Source organism: Helobdella robusta, assembly GCF_000326865.2.
Source record: "Helobdella robusta unplaced genomic scaffold HELROscaffold_2, whole genome shotgun sequence".
Lineage (NCBI taxonomy): Eukaryota > Metazoa > Annelida > Clitellata > Rhynchobdellida > Glossiphoniidae > Helobdella > Helobdella robusta.
The window spans coordinates 2,741,638-2,761,486 of NW_008704083.1; the positions used below are offsets into that span (position 1 = coordinate 2,741,638).

General features: G+C 31.0%; 3 protein-coding genes across 3 annotated transcripts; all 3 read right to left on the minus strand.

Annotated features, from left to right (window-relative positions):
• Positions 1-2,646: 2,646 nt before the first annotated feature.
• Positions 2,647-7,283, minus strand: HELRODRAFT_105974 (hypothetical protein; the record flags this gene model as incomplete). Its single annotated transcript, XM_009017183.1, has 11 exons — positions 7,115-7,283; positions 6,688-6,787; positions 6,064-6,199; positions 5,801-5,880; positions 5,571-5,672; positions 5,068-5,228; positions 4,694-4,838; positions 4,489-4,633; positions 4,015-4,196; positions 2,886-3,003; positions 2,647-2,822 (listed from the first exon to the last, which is right to left on the minus strand). Exons 1-11 carry the CDS (start codon positions 7,204-7,206, stop codon positions 2,647-2,649), a joined length of 1,437 nt encoding a protein of 478 aa, XP_009015431.1. The 5' UTR covers positions 7,207-7,283.
• A 4,353-nt stretch (positions 7,284-11,636) lies between these two features.
• On the minus strand, positions 11,637-12,578 carry HELRODRAFT_160194 (hypothetical protein; the record flags this gene model as incomplete). The annotated part of the gene is made up of 3 exons (XM_009017184.1): positions 11,637-11,830; positions 12,203-12,280; positions 12,527-12,578. The coding sequence occupies 3 exons, from the start codon at positions 12,576-12,578 to the stop codon at positions 11,637-11,639; spliced, it is 324 nt and encodes a 107-aa protein (XP_009015432.1).
• A 310-nt stretch (positions 12,579-12,888) lies between these two features.
• On the minus strand, positions 12,889-14,207 carry HELRODRAFT_160195 (hypothetical protein; the record flags this gene model as incomplete). Its single annotated transcript, XM_009017185.1, has 5 exons — positions 12,889-12,944; positions 13,375-13,544; positions 13,611-13,676; positions 13,842-13,873; positions 14,115-14,207. 5 exons carry the CDS (start codon positions 14,205-14,207, stop codon positions 12,889-12,891), a joined length of 417 nt encoding a protein of 138 aa, XP_009015433.1.
• Positions 14,208-19,849: the final 5,642 nt, after the last annotated feature.

Consider the following 19,849-nt stretch of genomic DNA (forward strand, 5'->3'; position numbering starts at 1 on the left):
AAAATTAGGAAGAAACAGAAGCAGATCTATAAACATGTATATTTCTTTCTTTTGATTTAATTTTTTTAATTTAACTATTCATTTATTTTTATAATTTTTGCTTTTTCCTAACCATTTCTACCTATCTTGAAGGTTCCGGCAGGTTTTTGCAGCTGCGGTCTTCTCTAGTTTTATTGAAGCATTTTTTCATGCCACTACGTTCAGTTGACATATAGCAAAGGTTGTGGACTAAAACATATGCAACACAAATATTTATTTGAGTATTTTTTGCATACTTCTATCTTTTAACAAATGACTACTACGACGATCGCCAATAATTCACAGTTGACGGGAACAGGTTTAGAATGAGACTGGAAGCCTCTAATCTGTGATTGGCACCTGGTTTGTTCGGGTGGGATGGTCGTCAAAGTTTAAACTGGAACGTACAAAGTTTCTCGGCAGCTGCCAAAGTGGCTGCACTGCCTGAAACCCGAATGCCTGATTAAGGCTCATTTTTCCGGTCGCCCTGCTTACTTCAAACAGAGGAGGGAGCAAAAAGGGATGACCTTAAATTGTTCGTGCCTGTCGTCCCTAAACGGATAACCGCGCTCATTAGGCATTATTTTATATCGGCCAAAACGTAACTCAACTGCCGAAAAACCTTTGATTTGCTATCCGAAACGTGTGTACATTGATAGACAAAGAAAACGTATGGAGCAGTCGCGTTTATCTATTAAAAATCAGTGAACCTACGGTAGATCGAATATCTTGACGATCGTACAAGTTAAAACGATATGTTATGTATGATGTGTGCTCATATGTTACATCATGTTCTAAAAATAATAAGGAATTAACTATGTACTTTACAATTTAATAAAACTTTTGTTCATCATCACAAAAAATATTGTATTAAATTCTATTGAAAATTGTGATTATTAAAAAATTCTTTAAAAAAATAATACACAATAAGGCAAAATATTTTGTAGAATATAAATACTAGGCTGCCTTCTTGAGTGTGAATGTTTCAATAGAAACTGAAACAAAAATATGAAAACGACTAGCTGTTCGCTTGGTTCAAGAAACTAATGAGCTCGTGTGCCTGTTTTTGTTGACGCTCTACAGGTTAGTCAGTAAAAAATTTTTAAGGCATATAAAACAACAAACACAGGCAAACGAACAGCCCACTAGAATCTTGAGATGAAAAAATAGTTTGAAAGGTTAAAAAACTAGCCGTTCGAGACAGTGCATGTTCGAAATGTCATCAAAATGGAGGTAACTGCACGGCCACCAAGTTGTTCATTATGTACAAAACACAACTTTTCATTTTTCACAAGTCCTCCAATTTATGCAACTGCCTATGTATTTGTAAGATGCTCATGTCAGTAAAAATATTGTCTTTATTCACGTGGTACGAGTACCATCACATTGTAAACAGGAATGTTTAAAATGAGATTGCAATATTGGTAATTAGTAATAAATTGCACAAAAATAGATTTGGCGAAACAGAGAATGAATTTATGCTATACAAGACAGTCACAACAAAAATTATAAATATATCACATTTGCTTGATATGCTGTTGTCGATGCGCCTGCCTGATCACTCCGTCAAACTAGCACACCTGCGTGCCTATTGTATCATGCTCTTTTCTATTTTATATACAGGCTTAATTTTTAGTTAGAGAACTGGTTACATATGTAGAGGCCATGCAGTTCAAGAAGCACAAAGCATTATTTACGGCGGCTACCCATTAATATGTTTGTTTTCATCATGGTATGCACTGTCTCGAGGGTTATTGATATCAGTCTTATGGATAATGTTGATATCACTAATGTACTAAATGACCACTCAAGAAGGTCTAATCATAACTGAAAACACTAGTCCATATATCAAACATAGCTATACATAGCTAATAGGAAAGCTTATAAAAACAGAAAAAGTAAAGCACTCTTCAGATAATAAAACTGCAAAACTGACTGGATATTTAGAGATTACACGAAAATTTTTTGAATATAACTAAAAGAAATTGCAAGCAAAACATACCTACTACATTATTGTGAAAAGTAAAAAATATTGAACAATTTAATATTTGAAGTTTGGATTGGAACTGTTCCTTTTGTGATGTTTGACGTGTTGTCGGTAATCTCTGGAATCAGTCACCCCAAACCTAAATAAAGTGAATACAAAAATATTAAGTAGCACAATTCAAAGAAATATTCAAAGTGAATAAAACAAAATTAAAAGGCACAGTTAAGCAAATTATTTAAAAAAGAACATCTATTCACATTCACTGAGACTGGCTTGACATATCTTGATAAAACAGTGGCAAGTCTAAAAACAAACAAGCCATCCAGTGGCGGATCTAGACAAATTGGACGGGGAGGGGGAGCCAAGATTTTGAAAAATATTTAACGACGGGAGGAGAATTTTAGAAAAAAGTTTACGGCTGGGGAGGAATTTCCAAAAAAATAGCCGATGATCGGGGTGGGTGGGAGAATTTTAAACACAGACTTGATGACAGGGGGAATTATAAAAATTGTACTGTGCTCACGGGAGGACCAACATTTTGACGAGGGGTTGGTTAATTTTTCTGCTGGTGGGCCTATAATGTCCAATTTACTTTCAAAAACACTACTTTTCGAATTATAATAATAATCAAATTATTTTATTCAAGTTTGCAAATAATACCACCTTTTATGTTTTTTCGGTACCCCATTATATCTCTTCGATTCATACGCCAAATTTTCTAGCCACTCAGGAATTTCTTGTTTAGATTCAGCAAGTATTTCAAACAAATCATAAGCAAGTGATGTGTTTTTGTCGTTAAAAAATGATGTAGCCAATCCTTGAAGATAAATTTTAATGTCAATAAAAACGAATTAAGATATTATTAAGTTGAATTTGGAACCTAGGTTTCCAACTCTGCCCGTTCGACCAATGCGATGAACATATTCTTCAATGTCAGTTGGCAGGTCGTAGTTGATGACATGTTTCACGTTTGCTATGTCCAAACCCCTAGCTGCCACCTGCCGATCAATTGCTCATTCTTTGAATTAAATAAATAAAAAAGTGAAACATCAAAATCATCTTATAATAATTATTATATATATAATATATTTTTTTATTATATATTTATATATATATATAAGATAAAATGATAAATTTACATGCGTATCATCTAAAACACACAATAACTATTATTATTATTACGGAAATTTATATACAGCGCTTTTTAATTGTTGAAACTCAAAAGCGCTACTGAATCATAGACAAATAAGACGGACGTTCATTGCGCAAATAAATAAGTTTTAAGCTGACTTCGAAATTGTAAATATGATAGGTTAGGGTCACGTAAGTAAGGAGGTAAGTAAGGGCACATCTGCAGAATGACAGACGACAGACTGATCAAAAAAATACTGATGAGAAAGAGGGACTGGAAGAAAAAAGTTGGAAGACCTGTGAGGAAGTGGATGAATGATATCACGGAATGGACGGGGGTTGGAACATTGGGCTCAATGAAGATGGCGAGGGAAAGAAAAGGATTTTGGAGAGATAGAAGAATACCATCGGCCTCAACGGTCCTTTAAAGGATTACAGAGGATCATTGAAGTAAGGAGGTAAACCATTCCAAACAACCGGCCAGAACCGCAAAGTTCCGGGAACCCGTCGCTATAACTTTGTAGTCGGGATAAAAATAAATTGCGCTCGGTTGATTCAAAGTAATATTTTGAAAAATTACTTCCGAATGATGAATGATGAATTCAAAAATAAAAATTTCAGAATTTTATGATTTCAAGCGGCTAAATACCTGCTTGAAATCTTGAAATATAAATTCTCTAATTTACTAGTGTTTTTCAACGAAAATTAAAACAAATTTGAAAACCAAAAATCTAACGTAGCTGTGGATTTTCAAAAATTAACGTTAATTTGATTCTTATTATTTTTATTTCAATTTACAGAGCATATACGCGCACACAATGGCTCATTTTAAAAGAGCAGTTCATTTGGATTGTCGATAGAAGTGTAAATGATCTAACTGCTGTAGCTACAAGAATTGGCCGTTTTCCACATTTGAAGGATTTCAGTGCCTCTTCTCTCTCTTTCTGAATTCTGTCACCATGAATGCTCGTCACCATGTATCCTTCTTTATACAAATAAAACTCCAATGAGTCAGCACCTTTCTTGGTCTCCACAAAAATCAACGTAAGGCTGTTTGGTCCTGAAAGATAAAAATTATAATTATTTTCTACAACTTTTTAAAATCCGAGTTTAAAAACTCAAATGTTGTGGTTCAAATCTTACACTAAAATTTTATGCTGATCCAAGTCAAGTTGGTGACACTTACATTTTTTTTAATTTACATAGAAATAATTTTCATGAAGTTCAGCCAGATTTTATATTATTCTACAAACACAAAATTGAGAACTAAAACTACCAAAAATCGAGTTCATTAAACAAATGAATAATCCTAATTGTCAACAATTAACGCAGACGCAGCAAAGAATAATTACCCATAGCATCAAGCAGCTCTTTAAGGAAAGCTCTTTTTTCTTCCTCATCAACCCATAAAACCTTCTGAGTGATGTTTTCACTTGTGCTCCCGACACGACCAACAGCTAGGAAGATGTAATCGTGTAGAAACTCATTTGCTAACATCTGTATATTAAATGTATTTCAATATTATATCGATAAATTTTTTCAAACAATTATATATACCTGAATCTCCTTGGGAAATGTGGCACTAAACATTAACGTCTGTCTCCTTCCAGTTTGCGGCATATCGTCTTCCACAACAATTCTTCGGATTTGCGGTTCAAAGCCCATATCCAGCATTCGATCAGCCTCGTCCAACACCAAATATCTTAAACGCATCAATGTACTTTGTAATTAAACGACAATTTAGGCGATAACAAATTCAATGCCATTATGAATTTTTTCAGATAAAAATTAAACCACATTGCCAGAAAATTAATGAAAAGTAAAATGCAAACAATAAAAGAAAAAATCAAACTTAATTATAAAAATTTAAAAATAATAAAATAACAAAATTGAGTTAACACAAAGATGCAAACAATGAATAAAACGCCTACTTGATAGCATCCAGCCCCACAAGCCCTCTCTCCAGAAGATCAATCAACCTTCCGGGAGTAGCGATCAGAACGTGGCAGCCCCTTGATATTTCCCTTATCTGTGTGCCTGCATCTGCCCCACCGTAAATTACACACGGCTGCACTCGTGAACGATACAGAAACTGAAAAGATAGAAAGAAACCATTTTTTTTATTGTTACTCATTCATATAATCAATCCAGCTGAGTGAACCTGACAGACATTGTATTGAAACTATAAATAGAAAAATAAAGCTATAAAACTGAATCTAACTCTGCGTTCTATATAACATTACACACAAAAATAATCGTGTTACATAAATTTATATTTATATTTTTTTTACTTATTCATAGTTGTAAGTTAAAAAATAATTTAAATATTACAATTCACTGTAAGCAAAATGCATTCCTGAAGTAATTGTTTTGAGTAACTAGTGTGCATGCACACGTTTGAAAAGTTTAGAAATTTGGGGAAAATTAATTTAACTTTTTTAGCTTCATCGAAAACTTGGCATGCCAACTCTCTGGTTGGTGTGAGCACAAGTGCACAAGGATGCTGTCTGTTTCTTCCATATCTGCTGTTATCTATCTGCCGTTCACATTGCAATTGATTCTTATAATAACAAGTTTTTGAAACAGTTAACTTAAGTGACAACATTGAAACATATTTTGTAACATGCATAGTGAATGAAGTTGCAAAAAATTATCAGCACTAACAAATTTCGACATAATAAATTCTCCAGTTTCGATGATGTTGCTGAATAGAGGCAGGAGATATGCGGCTGTTTTTCCTGAGCCTGATTGAGTAGCATTTAAAATCCATTGTGTGCGTGTGTGTGTAAGTGTAACCAAGGTCAATAAACATTTTAAAATGCGACATAAAATGAAATGCAGTAAAGATCAAAATAATAGTGTTATTCAAGACAAAATTATTGCACATTTCTAATTTGATTACAGAATGAGTAGTGGTAACGACAAACCAGTTTGGGCACACCCCATTATATCTCTCTTGGCTAGTATGACAGGCACCGCATATTTCTGGATTGGTGTTGGGTGGGTATATTTACACAGCTTTATGTTGTTATTCACTATCTCTCCAAAATTGATATCTGAAAACTGAAGATGGACAACGTTCATCACTAAATAAATAATGAATTAAACAAAGAGGAAATATGGGTACAGCTTACTGTTATGAAATAAATGTTCAATAGTAAGAGGTGTGGCCAAATTTTGGAATTTATTTTTTCTAAACAGAACAAAAAGAAACAAAATCAAAACTATTTTGTGGACAGGTGTTCTGTGTTGTGCATTATTTATGTTGGGCTATATAAATTTGATCAATTGAAAAAAAAAGACACATGAAACACAAAAACTAACAAGACAAATCACTTAAAATTTCATGATACATGCAGTCTAATCAAAGAACAACAAGGCTTATTGTGCCATTGTAAAAATTAATAATCTTTCAAGTTTTTGCTCATAATTAGTCTAGTTGTTAGCCGGGTGGGGCCGGATATCAAGATGTAGTGAGAACGTTATGGAGCACAAAAGTATAGAAAAATGTACTTTTTAAACATTGGTTAATAAAAACCTGAACAACTGACCGACTCAATGTTTGGAGGGCAATTGTTTCCACTGGTTTCTACGGGAATATCTTCATATTTGGCAAAATTAATTCCACTGTTGTTGGCTTTAAACAACTCACTATGAGTAGTAAAAAAAACGTTGGTGATGATTTTATTGAATACATTATTCAATCATTAATTTTTATTTAAAAAACTTAGATAATTAAAAAATACGACATGACATGAATATTCACTTTAGAGTTTAAAGGGAAATTGGTTCAGTGTTAGTATCAAAATAATTGTTTATTGTAGTGTAATTTTGTTACAACTCATCTTACCAATTTGTAAAATGTCAACATCCCGTTCAATTAACTTATAAAAGTTGATAAAATGATAAGTGAATTAGTTTTATAAATGTTCCTATTTTGGAACAATTAAAATTTGATGCATAATAAAAAACACTTACTGTTCAACCTTTTCGTTCCTGGGGGTTAATTTTGTGTAATCAAATCCAACCATTCTTTTCAATTCTGCTCCTTGCTCCAACTCTCGATCCATCTCCAACCCCCACTCTCCAATGCCGCCCGAGTCGCCCCACCTGTCACAAATCTCCTTCGAAGCACTCACAATCGACTGATCCAACGATTTGTTGTTCTTTGCACTCTCTCTTTCACTTGGGTCTCTTACTTTCAAAAGATTGTCTTGAGATAACGTGCGGTGTTGTTGCTGCTTCTGGTTGTGAAATGTCTTCTTTCTGTGGTACGTATTTTTCATACTTCCATCTCTCCTGATGAAATGGGTATAACGTTTAATAATGGGTAAATGGTTAAGGTGCCTAGTTTAGGGTCCTGCTGTTGTGGTGACTGCGTTTAAATGCAAACGAATCCTCGCCTATTGCGTGCATGCGTTATAGAGCCACGTGCATTCACAGGCGCTGTGTGTTGTTGATATCTCTGAGAATTAATTCAGAAAAATAAATAATAATAATAACATCAGTTAATAGAGATCGAATTTTTTATTTTCCAAAAACCTTAGATTGCCATTGGATCCCTTCCACCTGGCAGCAGCAGCAGGGTGAATGTTGTAAGCGTGTCCCCTCCTTCTTTCCATGTTGTCACTGTGCCGATCATCCTCCGAGTCATTGAACTCCTGTGACGACCTCCAGTCCTGAGACGAAGCAGAGTGGTTCCAGTCGTTGTACGAATTCCAGTTCCTCAAACTTCCATACCCTATCATGTTCAAATTATTAATTGTGCAAGGTAGTAATATGAAATTAGTCTCTTGGGTTAGTGGTACAAAATTTAATTTCGATCGCCTCACACTTTTCTTAGTAAAATGATTTTCATGTATTTTTTATGAACAATATTATATGTTACAATGCACGTACATGAACTACTCATTCAGTTACAATTAAAATATTTTAAAATCATCTAAATTAGAATTTTGTAATCATAGGCAGAATAAAGGTGTGTTCAAGAAATTCTCCATCATTTCGTCAAGATGAGATCTAAATGAACGCACTTTAATTGAATGATTACAACACGAGCATTCAATTTTATATGCTGAAAATATGCAAACAGCTGCGGATGCAAATTTGCAGAAACTTAGACTTCAACTATCACATTTCTTGTCAAATATTCATAAAAAACTAACATGTTACCACAAAATTGTCTCAAAAACTCATTTTACAAAATTTTGAATGTGCTAAAAGAAAGAAGATTGAATATTAATATATTTATTCAAAAATAAATGATTAACGTAAAGAGCAATTAATTATAATATAACAATAGTGATAGAAACCTCTAGGAATTTTATTTCCCATGTTTGATTGTGACCTGTTGTCCCATTCTTCAGAACCTCTCCTTGATAAGTTGAACCTACCACTCCTGTCTGCACTCCAACTCCTGCTGTTATCATTGGCTGGATTTCTGTGACTGCCACTGCCGCATTCAATCGAATATTTTTACGTTGACTACAATTACATTTGCATTGACGATTGTAATACTAATACAAACCTTTTGTTCGAATAAGCATTTCGTTCATGGCTTGGCTTTCTTGTTTCATATTTTTTGTTATATTGAAATCTTTTTCCACTTTCAAAAAACTTATTGTTGAAATTATTTTTTCTAGGACTATTGAAATCTGAGTTTGTAAAGTTCCAACTTTGACTCATGGGACTGCAAATTTATATTATATTTAACATTTACAAAACATTCATTTGAATTTAAATTCATTATACAAACTCAGTTTTTTTAATAAAGTTGTTATCGTCTTGAATTTCATAAATTTTTTCAAGGTTTCCAGAAGCACCTCTTGGCAGGCTACCGTAAGTGATTCCTTGCTGTTCATACTTGGACACTTAATAATTAAAATTTGAGGAAATATTTTTTATAAATTTGGAAATTATAAAAAATACTTGGTTTAATTGTTTGGGGCTGTTGCATTCTAGGTATTGATGAACAGTTCAGCATTTCTACGTGAAATTTTTTTTAGGTTTAGAATTCTATTAATTTCAAAAGTTGTGAAAACACCCCGAATATATCATGCAATACATTTATGAGACGTTGTTGACCAAGAAATCAAGTTGGTATTTTGACTCAAACATTCATTAACAATCACTTTGTAGAGAAGTAACAATGATTCGTTTAGTTAGAAATGATAGTTTAAGTCTCATAAAAATTATACATGATATTTTCAGGTGGTTGTCATTAAAAAGTTTAATACTTGTGGGAGTATGAGCACCATTGTTGGGCAGAACCAGATCTGGAACAGTTTGAAAGTTCTGTGCAGGCTGTAATTGTGCATTGTTCAAAACAGTATATGGACTGTTTTGTTGGTATGAGAATGCCGGTGTTAACACGTAACCTGTATCTTAATTAATGTCGTTTTTGTTAATTAGTTTTTTCTGTTATTATAATTTAAATTGACACAGCATATTAAAACGGAATATTATCACCCCACACATGCGCACACAATTATATATGTATATGTATATATATATATATATATATATATATATATATATATGTATATATATGTATATATATATATATATATATGTATATATATATGTATATATATATATATATATATGTGTGTGTGTGTGTGTGTGTGTGTGTGTGTGTGTGTGTGTGTGTGTGTGTGTGTGTGTGTGTCATCCAAGCACTCCAAGGTTATTGATACAATCTGTTTTACATATTGTCAAATGTCACAGAAATCCATTCCCATGCTGCAATTGATTTAAAATTGTGCAGTTGTTATTACTTTCTATAAATTATTAATAACATTTTTAATATTGTTATATTTATGTTCAAACATTTGGATGGCTTAGCACTGGATTATTTGAAGGTTATGTGTGTAACAAGCCCTTTCTAAACTTGTGAACACTGACAGATTCTTTGCAGATAATGTGAACTTTATTATCTTGCTGCATCTCCCTCTAAATTAGTAGAAATTTTGTAATTTGTTGGACCATCTGTTTGGAACAATTTGCATATCAATCAACCGACTTACTTTTGGTCCTTTATGTTTGACATTCAGAATTAAAAGAAATTGAAAAGACACTTTCTTTTCTTAAACTTACTTGAAAATTTCCAATATATACCAACACAGCATATGAAATTTTTGATAGTCTTCATATAAACTTGTCAAATTCAATAATAGTCATAATAATGAAATATAAATTATACATGAATCTACCTTGTATTATGACAGGATAAACTTGTGGAACTTCGACGTACTGTGGATAAATTGGGTTGGATATCTGCGTCGGCGAAACCGGGATTACAGGGTTTGTAAAATAGCATGTCTGTCCAGCTGAAGAATAGGTATTCATTTTCTATATTGATTGAGCGTTCTTGACAAGTGAAATTTTTTGGCGCGAAAATCATTCCGAATTAACAAATAGCTAAACTTTCGCCCGAAAATTAAATTTCTATACGATATAAATGAAATTGTTAGAACTCACGCATTTGTCTTTTTTCAGGTGTTGGTTGGACGTTATTAGATATTTGCGGAGTATTTGGCTGTAAATCCAGTCTGGCGAACTATATCATGGTTATGATTGTAAAATGCTTACGTCAAATGTATCATTATTGTGCGTGCTAATTTAGTTTTGTTATAAGTACAAGTTAATTAAACATTTATTTATTCATCGATTGATTTAGAACCAGTTGCAATCTAGTTGATCATTTTGTCTAATCGATCTGTATATCTGGTCTAGCAAGTGTAGCAACGAAAATTATTTAACACATATATATATATATATTATGATTTCAAGACAAAAATTAATTACCGGTCTGAGGAGGTTATGCACGTTCGCGTTGCTGCTGTTAGCATTATTTTCCGACATTTCGACAAATTGCCTGCCGAGATTTTCTGAGGTTGCCAAAGAAGTTACGCATGAAAACTTGAAAACGTTTTATTATAAGATGATTGTAAGAACTTCTATCTCTCCTGGATGCGAATTGTTACATTTGCACATCCAAAACAAAATGTTGGTAGTGATGTTGAAGTGAATTCAGAAAATGATAATACGTTTGTGTGGTGTGCACACGAAATAATACAAAGGACTAAACAAGTTATTAAGTTGATATATGTATTCATATAAAGTCTGTCTATATATAGATAAATAAATAAATATATATTTATTAGTATAATATATATATATGTATACAATTACATGTGCTCTATTGCAAACTATAAGATGCTTATTTGTATGGGATCGGTTTGTAAACATTGGTACACTATGTTACATTATGTATGTTATACAGTGCTCATCTGTATTAAGCTGCGGAGCTAGATGTTAGCTTCTGCTGTTTTATTATAATTAACAAGAGTTTTCTGTGTTAACATTTTTAGTAATGTTTTCAAATTATTTTGCATTAAGAACACGTACCATTTCATACTTTTTACTGTGACATTTAAAATTGTTTAAGTTTAAATTCGCGAAATAATTATGAAATCGTTATTATTGAATCAGCTTTCCATTATTTTTGTTTCTTTTCTTTAGTTTTGTTTGTTGGTTTCTCGAGTTTAGATGGTGAGGCGGCCCTTTTGAAGTTGAGTCGCCTGGAGACTTCTTCCTCGGTCTGCTGTAGTTGTTTGTCGAAGTTCGCTTTCAGTTCGTTCAATTCCTTCGTTAAATAACTTCGTATGAAGTCCTTCAGTTCATTTGGTACACCTTTCAATTCGTATAAAAATAATATGTTTGTTAGCTTATTGGCTCGGATGACAAATAAAAAGTAATAAGATACTACACTTCAACAACCATATTGCGTTATTGCAATTTCTTTCTTAACATGCATCTGGCCTTACGTTTTTATACCGTACAACATCAACATTTTTTATGGCAAAGAATAAGTATTAAGAAGATCATTATTTAGCATATCAACAAGAACTTTGGAATACCGACATTATCTTACTAATGAACTTGAACAAATACAGAAACTAGTATAGAAACATAAGCGTAAGTTTAAATTTTAAAAAAGAATAAATTAATTTAATGCTATTATTGGAGCATATTAATTAACGAAGCAATAGGAAAAAAAATTACATGGATGTTCATTCTCGTTGGCTGCCTGGTCAGCACTGTGTTCTTGTACCTCATCTTCATTGCACTGCAACTCGTGGGCTTGGAAAGATTGAAAAGATTTTTAATTATCATTTTTAAAGAAACGTAATCGCTTAGACGTCTACTCAATGCAGTAATATGGTTATTTTCTATTTAATACGTTAAGATAGAAATGTTTGAAGTTTTATAATACATGTGATTGGTTATGAGGTGAATGGCGATAGACCCGGTAAAATCTAGGTGCTTATCTGGGATAAGTACGCAACCAAATTGAAAAGGGTTTGCATATTATTATATTTCGCAGACCGCTTAACAAGAAGCATCCGAATTGCAGTTTTGAGTGTACGACTGCGAACATGTCATGTGGTTTTAAGACTAATCTCTTCTTTTTATGAGAGAATGAACGCAAATTTCAATTCCAACTAAATTCACATACTAACAACAAACACTTTTTTTTATTGAAAAGCTGTTTTTGATTTTGATTTTGGGTGATTTTTGCAAATGCACGATGACTGCCGTTATGAACTTGTATTTGAGTGTTTTACTCAAGTAACCATGCGTATAGCAGCTTTAAACCAATTTATGAAAACAATTTAATTTAAAAAAAAATATTGTGATGAATGACCACAGGAGATGATCCCCCCTTCCCCCCAAAAAACCTACGTAACTCAGTAGGAGGAGTCAGAGGCATACCATTGTAAACCATTTTCAAATCTAGTGTCACCTGCGCCATTTAATGAAATAATAATTCAGCTTTTAAAACTAAAATAGGGATTTTTAAAATCAAATGAACAAAAAGAAAATAAGAGTTGTGAACCTTTGGGGTGAAGACATATTTATAAAGTTTGAAATGTCTGAAATAAGAATTTATTCCGTACTCCATTATTTTTTTTGCATCATGCATACTAAACAGATCAATGCTAAACGGTGGTCTCTAAATTAAATAAGTTATAAACTGATTTTAGTGTTAAAGCTGTATGAATTTGTAAAATAAAAATGAAAAAACAAATTTACTCGAACAGTGTGGCAAATCAACATTTCTTTGAAGAAGTTGAAACAATGTTCAAAATTCATAAAAGGTGTTTCTACCAAAAACATTGGATAAACTTTAAATAAAGTTAATTAATAGTACTTGAAGACTAAACTAAACTAACCTATACAGATATCGTTTGTTTGTTTAAGAATGGAAAAGAATGCAGATGTTTGTTCAATGTTAAAACAATTTTCCTTCGCAAACTGCAATAAGTATGTGTAGAAATCAATTAAAATTGCACTTCTTTTGTTCTCCTTGTAGTCTTCCAAATCGTAAAATGTTGATAATAAGCTGAAGATTGAATATAATTGTTTTTGAATATAATTTTCAATCAATCAAACAGTAGAGAAAACAAACTTTTGTAATTCTTCAACAGTCGTGGCTGAGTTCAACACTTCAACATTTTCATATTTCAAATCGGCCCTTAAAATATTTGTACATTTTGTACAATGATAAAATGAAAACTAAGTAAAAGTGACTAAGTAGAATTAGCATTTGAGGTTAATTTCGTTGCAGAATAAATGAAAGCAAAAGGTTTTAAATAAAAATAAAATATCAAATAACTGTAGATAGCATTAATTTACAAACCAGATAGAAATTTTTGCTTTATGATACTCTGGCTATTTAAAAAATGAAAATTAATAATATAAGAAATAAAATATTAATTAATAAATAGAATTCTTTTTATAAATGTGTTTGAAACCAAGATAGTTAGTAAATTGTTCTATTTTTATATTTATATAATATAATAATAGTGATAAACAATAATAACTTATCTTTCCATCTTAAATTTATAATTTATATTATTAAATTAATTAAATTAACAATAAAAAATAAAAATAAATAATGAAGAGCACCAACCTTTTTTAAAACTGGAGGTTCATTTTGATAGCGCTCGTAATCCGTGTATATCAACTTTTTGAGAATATATCTTGTTTCCTCGTCCTTTTCCATGATGGTGATCGATAGGAAATCACCAAATAAAAATATTTAGCGAAGTGCAGAAACCACAAAATAATTAAAAAGCCGTCTCTATGGAAACAAATTTAACATTAAACCGATGTTTTGTTTTTAAACAAAGATAATCTATTAGAATTCGATATAGTTGATCCAACAACAAGTTTTAAACATATTATGTTAAAATGTTATAGTTTTAAACAAGTTAATTAAATAAATTAAAATAAATCAATCAATTCAAAAATTCATTGTCGGTAACCGTGCTGAAACGCCACTCTTTTGCCAAATATGCTTTTGCTTTTTCTGGTCCTTTGCTCTGGAACCCAGTACCCACTTCTCTGACTACTTCTCCATCACTTGCGAAGTTCAGAGCGGATCTCAAGACCCATCTGTTTTCAAAATTCATTGAGGAGCGCTGTTGAACATCGCGGAAATAGCGCTTCATAAACTAATTGATTGATTGATTGAACGACAAAAAAGCTCTATTACACTCTTCCTAGGTTCAAAGGATTCAACAACATGCAACACATCGTATATGAATACATGCTAAACGACGCATCAAGCACGATGCATTCGATAAGTGGGGCGCATAATCGAATCGAACCCGGCCTCCCGTCCATGTTGAGCGAAATTATTGTGCTGCAAATTTTTTTTAACTGCCATAATATTAGATTATCTATGTAATTAAATGGTCTGTGTTGTGAAAGCCGCGCGTTGTTTAGGTTGATAATTAATGAAAGTTTAAGATTTTAGCAGTGGCGGACTAAGCCTAAAGCGGGCCCTAGGCAACATTGGAATTCCGGGCCTATTTTTCAGTAATGACAAATACTTTACGTTCGATAGTTTGGTTTTAATGAATATGGTATGTAAATCAGTTACCAAAATTTTAAAAAAATGTACTCAAACTAAAGAAACATCATTTATTAAAAAAAACAAACATAAACGTAATTTATTAAAACAGTAATATAAATACACCAAGACTGATATATCTATATAATTGCCTTTTTTCTCACTTTCAGTTCTGCAAACTCGTCAATTAGTTTGTCATAGTTAATAGAATTATTCAACAACTCTTTTTCTATATAAAGTATTTAATTTTAAGTATTTCTATGTAAAGTATTTAAGCTATTTAATTTTTGTTGGCCCAACGTGGATCTTAAAAAATTCTTTATTCTACCCATTACTGAAAATGATCTTTCACCACTTGCATTGCTTACTGGAAGGGTTAAATAAATTCTCAGAATTGCATTTAAATTAGGAAATGTTGCATTAATATTATTTTCCTGAATAAATGACCACATGGATACAGGCGAAAGCGAAATAATATTTTCTTTACTTATAAAAGTCTTAAATTGAACTATCGTTTTTCAGTTCTTCTAGGTTTAAATCTTGTTCATAACATTTTAATTCCTGTAATGAAGAGTCATTGATATCACAGTCATAAAAAATTGTTTTAAATTTATTATTAATAGTTTTGTATGCTTCACATCTTTTCTTAATGTTGCTAATTAAAGAATCGCATACAACAAAAAAATATTCACTTTAAAATGTTCTTTGCCACTGAGTCTTTTTTCAAGTTCTGGAGTTTCATCATGAAATAGTTTTCGTATTTTCTGTCGCTTTTTATCATTAATATATGCAATATCTTTAACTTTTTCTGCTTCTTTTTCTAAATGATCAAAATCGTCTCTAACAGTTTGTATGAAATCTATTAGCGAATCATAAATTAGAACTTCTGTATTTAAAGATTCGTCTTTTTGCTGAAGAGTCTTGTTTGAAGCATCTATTCTTTCTAAAAATTTTTCCCATGTAGTAAGTAACAGTACATACTCAAATGTATCAAGTTTTTTGTATAAATCGGCAGCTTCTGATCTTGTTAATGGTTTCTCATCATTGTTTGAGGAAAAATGGCGTAAACAATGTTTAATTTCGTCATAATTTTCCTTCAAGGCTTTTACAGCATCGGAACGAGCTAACCATCTGGTGTCACAAACAGGTTTAATATTCAAGTGCTTGCTCTTACAAAATTTTTTTAATTCATTCCACCTATGTGTAGAACTTGAAAAAAATACGTACAATTCTTGAACGATATTGAAAAAAGTTGTTATTTCCATGCAACTTTCGGCAGCAGCATTTCCAATTAAATTTAATGAATGATTTGAGCATGGTATGAAATGAGCAGAAAAAATATGTTATTTTATTCTGGATTAGAGTCCCTTATATTTACCTGACATTAAATGCGTTATCATAACTTTGTCCTCGACAATTAGTGATGTCTAAATCAATGCTATTTAAAAATTCTAAAATAACTTTTTCCAAGTTATCACCAGTATGAGAAAATATAAGTAGAAATCCCAAAATCTTTCTTTTATACCACTTGGAAGAACGTACCGAATAATAACAGTAAGCTAATCTACATGAGATACATCAGGGGTTGAATCAATAATTAGAGAATAAAATTTAGCTTCCTTTATTTCGTTCAGTATCGTGAGTTGCAAATCTTTCGATATAATCAAAATAAATTCATCACATATGTTAGATGACAAATAACTTATAGTTCTGGTGCCGCAATTTGCATATCTTTTCATGTGTTCACGCAAAAATGGATCACACTCGGATAAATATTCTAAAGCATTTATATAATTACCATTATTTTCACTAAAAAGAACTTCATTTTTACCACAAAATGCTAAAGAGTAAGAAGAAATAAATTTGATTGTTGCTACCACACGTTTAAGTACCTCCATCCAGTATTTTTTTTCATTCATAATTTGTTTTTCCAATTCAGTATCAATACGCCCAGTAATTTTAGATCTTTTTATATAAATTAAAATTGAGTTAATGTGGTCGCTGGAGATTTCATGCTCTGACAATTTTTTATGGATATTTTTCCAATCATTCGTACCTTTTGCCATTAGTGTTGTTTGCTTGGAAAATAATTTACAGACGTAACGGTACAATAAGTTGTTGGTTTAAGTATAAGCCAGCCAATCTCTTTTAACTTTTTCTTCACTATTAATTGTTCTGAAGAAGGAAGCGATAGTTAATTTTCTTGTGAATTGTTTTGACCCTTCGTTGCATCGAATGAAGATGATTCTAGAGATCTATTTATCGATTATGGTGGATTTTTGACATAATACTCTAGCATGGCGTCTGTTAGATATTCTGGCCATAAAGCAATGTCGTTTACAAAACTCTCAGTTTCATCATTACTTACAGATGATTTAATATATATATCTTATTTTGCTTCATCTTCACAATCGGAATTACTCAGTTTTTCCCGCTGATATTTCTGCTGAATAGATTCACATTCGTGTGATGCTTCTGGAGTTTGAGCAAGTAAAATTTGTGAAAATGATGATGATTGTTGTGATTTTTCGTCCTCCACAATTAAAAATTTGTTTAACGATCCTTTCATTTGTTTTGCAACTAAAAATAAAAAAATCAATTAACATTATTTTTACTCAATTATAATAAAATCACAATTTGTAGTTATTACTGATTTATAAAGCCCTTCTTGTGAGTAATCTTCAGATATCAGTATCAATTGAATAATGTAATGTAATATTTCCACAAAACTCACATTTTAAATTAACGAATTCCAGAAATTATTAACTATCAATCCAAAACTAAAAACTAAACAAATCAAAATCTATTGACAAAGCAATTTTATAAATGACCGATATTCAACTTTGACGATTTTTCAAAATGGCAGAAAACGGGCTTTTTTCAAATTTATAACACGAGATTAGTTCAATGTTCATTATTTCGTCCAGCAACAAAGAACCAATGAGCATTTAATTATAAAAATTGAAAAGTGAATAATTTAATACTTTTATAAAAACCAACATTTTTTTGTAGGAATTCCAGAAAATGAATCCAAAAAATATTTTGCAAAGCAATTTTTAAAATATTCGATATTCATTTTTGCCGATTTTTCAAAATGTTTATTTGCGCTTTCTTGTTAAATTTAGAATTTGAGATTTGTTCAATGTTAATGTTTAGCATTTCTATTAAAACCAAAAAAAAAACATAAAAATATAATTATAAAAATTAAAAAAAAGTTAAAATCAAATTTCCGGGCCCCCAAAAATTACGGGCCCTAGGCAATTGTCTAGTCAGCCTAGGCCTTAGTCCGCCCCTGGATTTTAGGGCTATCTGTTACAAATATAAACATAATCATTAAAGCTTTTTCTCAAAAACTGAAGTTATTCCCAAAAAATTGAAGTGATAAAATTTTGTATTATTTACACTATTTAACACGATTTTTTTTAATCGAAATTTTAATCCATCGTATCACATTATCGGTAAAAACTTTACAATACACTTTGGGGTAAAACGCCCCCCTATAAAATGGGTAAAACGCCCCCTTTTAAATAATGTAATTAAAGAATAATTTTATACTAGAACTATTTGATATTGTTTTAATCCTTAAAATTAAAAAATGAAATTTTACAGTTGTTTGTTGGTTTCCTTTTAAACTTTAACTTTAACAGTCATACTTTTTAATTTAACTTAACAGAATGCCACGGTCTTACAAAAGAAAATCAGCAAGAGGATCATATATTTTCAATATTTGTTAACATTGTTTTTATAGTTTTGTTTAATAAATTTGATTGAATATTCAAATTTACCAATGTATTTTTAAACACTATCTATGACATTGACATGGGGTAAAACGCCTCCCAGTAGGCTTCTTACCCCAATGCTGGGGTAAGAAGCCCCTTTATCAAAAAAGTTTTAATGGCAAAAATTTTTTATTGGGTCGTTTTTATTTGTTAAAATTATGTATTTATATAAAATACTATGAGTGATCTTTCTGGAATTTTAAAAATCTCACAGTTTTATAGCATAAATGTGATTTAATCGAACTTTTCCCTTACCCCATGTTACTATATATTATTATGACACACACTCACTCATATATATTATATATATAATATTATATAATAATATAATATATTATATATATATATATAATATTATATAATGATATTATATATGTATATGTGTACAACGGTAGATATCATTCTTAATAGATGATATATATATATATATATATATATATATATATATATATATATATATATATATATAATATTCATATGTATGTTAGAACATGCAAGCATATGTCAATGCACTATAAAAAAGATTTCTCTCGGAGATTTTTTTTCTTCTAAATGAGTTTATTCTATTGTATTGTAAATTTTACTTCATTACAACATTAATAAATTATTTCAAACTAATTTTTAATGAGAATATTTTGAAAAGATGTTTGGACTACAACAGTAAAGCTAATTTTATAAAATTATTATACATTTGTTATCTTGCTTGATATTACCTTGCAATCATTTAAAAACGAAGAATTCAACTTCATGAAGTGTTTGATTAAATTTGTGGTCCATTAATTTAATATGAATAATTTTATAATTTTCCTCTACGTAACATTTCAATAATTCGCATTTCCAAATTAGCCAACAGAAAAGCCTGCGAACTGCATTTAATATAAAAAGCTTGAAGGCATTTTAATGAGAATATCGTGTTTTGAAATATGTTATAAATTTAAAAAAATGACCAACTAATTAAATATTTAATAGAAGCGATTTAACAACTTTAGGTCACTCTGTGCAGATGCGTTT